At 58.5% G+C, this 1,549-nt stretch overlaps 1 protein-coding gene across 1 annotated transcript in view; it reads left to right on the forward strand.

The window, feature by feature from the left end:
* ETH_00042885 (uncharacterized protein) overlaps positions 1-665 on the forward strand; it is a gene marked incomplete at both ends in the record, with an annotated part of 1,321 nt that extends 656 nt beyond the window's left edge. The window contains one exon of the mRNA XM_013376228.1: positions 94-665. Within this exon, the coding sequence (XP_013231682.1) occupies positions 94-665 (572 nt within the window). The remainder of the gene's footprint in view (positions 1-93) is intronic.
* Between the last annotated feature and the right edge of the window lie 884 nt (positions 666-1,549).

Below are 1,549 nucleotides of genomic sequence, written 5' to 3' on the forward strand. Positions count from 1 at the left end.
GAGCAGCAGCAGCATGAAGCACAGCAACTACAACATGGCCAGCAGCAGCAGCAGCAGCAGCAGCGGTGCTACCGATGTGGGGGGCAGCTGCAGGGCCGTGAAGAGCGGCTAAAGCTGCTGCAGGAGCTGCTAGCAGAAGCAAAGAAGGAGAAGCAGCAAGTGCTGCTGCGGCGGCAGAAGCAGCAGCAGCTGCTGCGCACCAAGGCCATCGTGCGCGGCCCCACAGCAGCAGCAGCAGCAGCAGGTGCAGGCGCAGCAGCAGCAGCAGCAAGATCGCTGCCAACGGACTACGAAAAGTGGCGCTACTTCGAGCCAGAAAGCGACGAAGAGGAGAAGCAGCAGCAGCAGCAGCAGCTGCTGCAGCACGCAGCACCTGCTGACTCGCCGCAGCTGCAGCAGCTAGAAAATGATATAGAAAAGAGGCAGCAGCAGCGAAAGGGGCAGCGGCACCGTGCTGCTGCGCTGCTGGCAGAAGGGCGGGCCCACGCTGCAGCAGCACAGTGGCTGCTGGCCGAGGAAGCTTTTGCTGCTGCTGCAGCAGCAAAACCAGACTCCCTCCCTGCCCTCAGCAACCTTTGCCTAGCAGCAATTAAGACAGAGAAGTGGAAGCAAGCAGCAGAAGCAGCAACAAAGCTGCTCGACATTTGCGAACTTTTCGAAGGAGGGTAACGCCCTGTTGCTGCTGCTGCTTTCGCTGCATTTGCTGCTGCTGCTAATGCTGCTGCTGCATTTGCTGCTGCTGCTGCTGCTAATGCTGCTGCTGCATTTGCTGCTGCTGCTGCTGCTGCTGCTGCTGCTGCTGCATCTGTTGCTGCTGCTTATGCTTCTGCTGCTGCTGCCGCTGCTGCTGCTGCATTTGCTGCTGCTGCTTATGGTACCGAAGGTCCTGCATTAGATGCTGCTTATGCTGCTGGTGCTGGTCCTTATGCTGCTAGTGCTCCTGCATTTGATACTACTGCCTATACTGCTGCTGCTGGTGCATTTGCTGCTCTTGCTGCTGCTGCAGCTACACTCATTCGCGGGATCTTTGCTACAAGGCTTTGCTTCGGCGGGCCTTCGCCCGGCGTCAGCTGCTGCTGCTGCCAGAAGCAGCAGCGGATGCAGCAGCAGCGCAGCAGCTGCTGCCCAACCCAAAGGAGGCCATAGCTCTCGCCGAAGAGATCAAGATCTTACTTGAAGCAACACAGCAGCAGCAGCAGCAGCAGCAGATGCAGGAGCAGCAGCAGCAGAAGCAGCAGCAGCAGCTGGAGCAGCAGGGGGAACAGAAATGCAATGCTGCTGCTCCTGTTGACAGCCAGCAGAGCGCCTGCTGCAGCGCCGATGCAACTGCAGCAGCAGCAGCAGCAAAAGCAGCAGCAGTAACAGCAAAAGTTAACGAATCAACAAACGCCAAGTCAGCAGCAGACGCATCACCAGCAGCAGAAAAACCGGAGAGAGCAGCAGCAAAGGCGGCAAAAGAAGAAGCAGCAACGAACACTTCGGTGGCGGTAACTGCAACGGCAGCAGCGGCTGCAGCAACAGCAGCAGCAGCAACAGCAACAGTAGCAGC

The sequence above is a fragment of the Eimeria tenella genome, genomic scaffold (assembly GCF_000499545.2).
Source record: "Eimeria tenella Houghton genomic scaffold, Eth_scaff3253, whole genome shotgun sequence".
NCBI classification, from domain to species: domain Eukaryota; phylum Apicomplexa; class Conoidasida; order Eucoccidiorida; family Eimeriidae; genus Eimeria; species Eimeria tenella.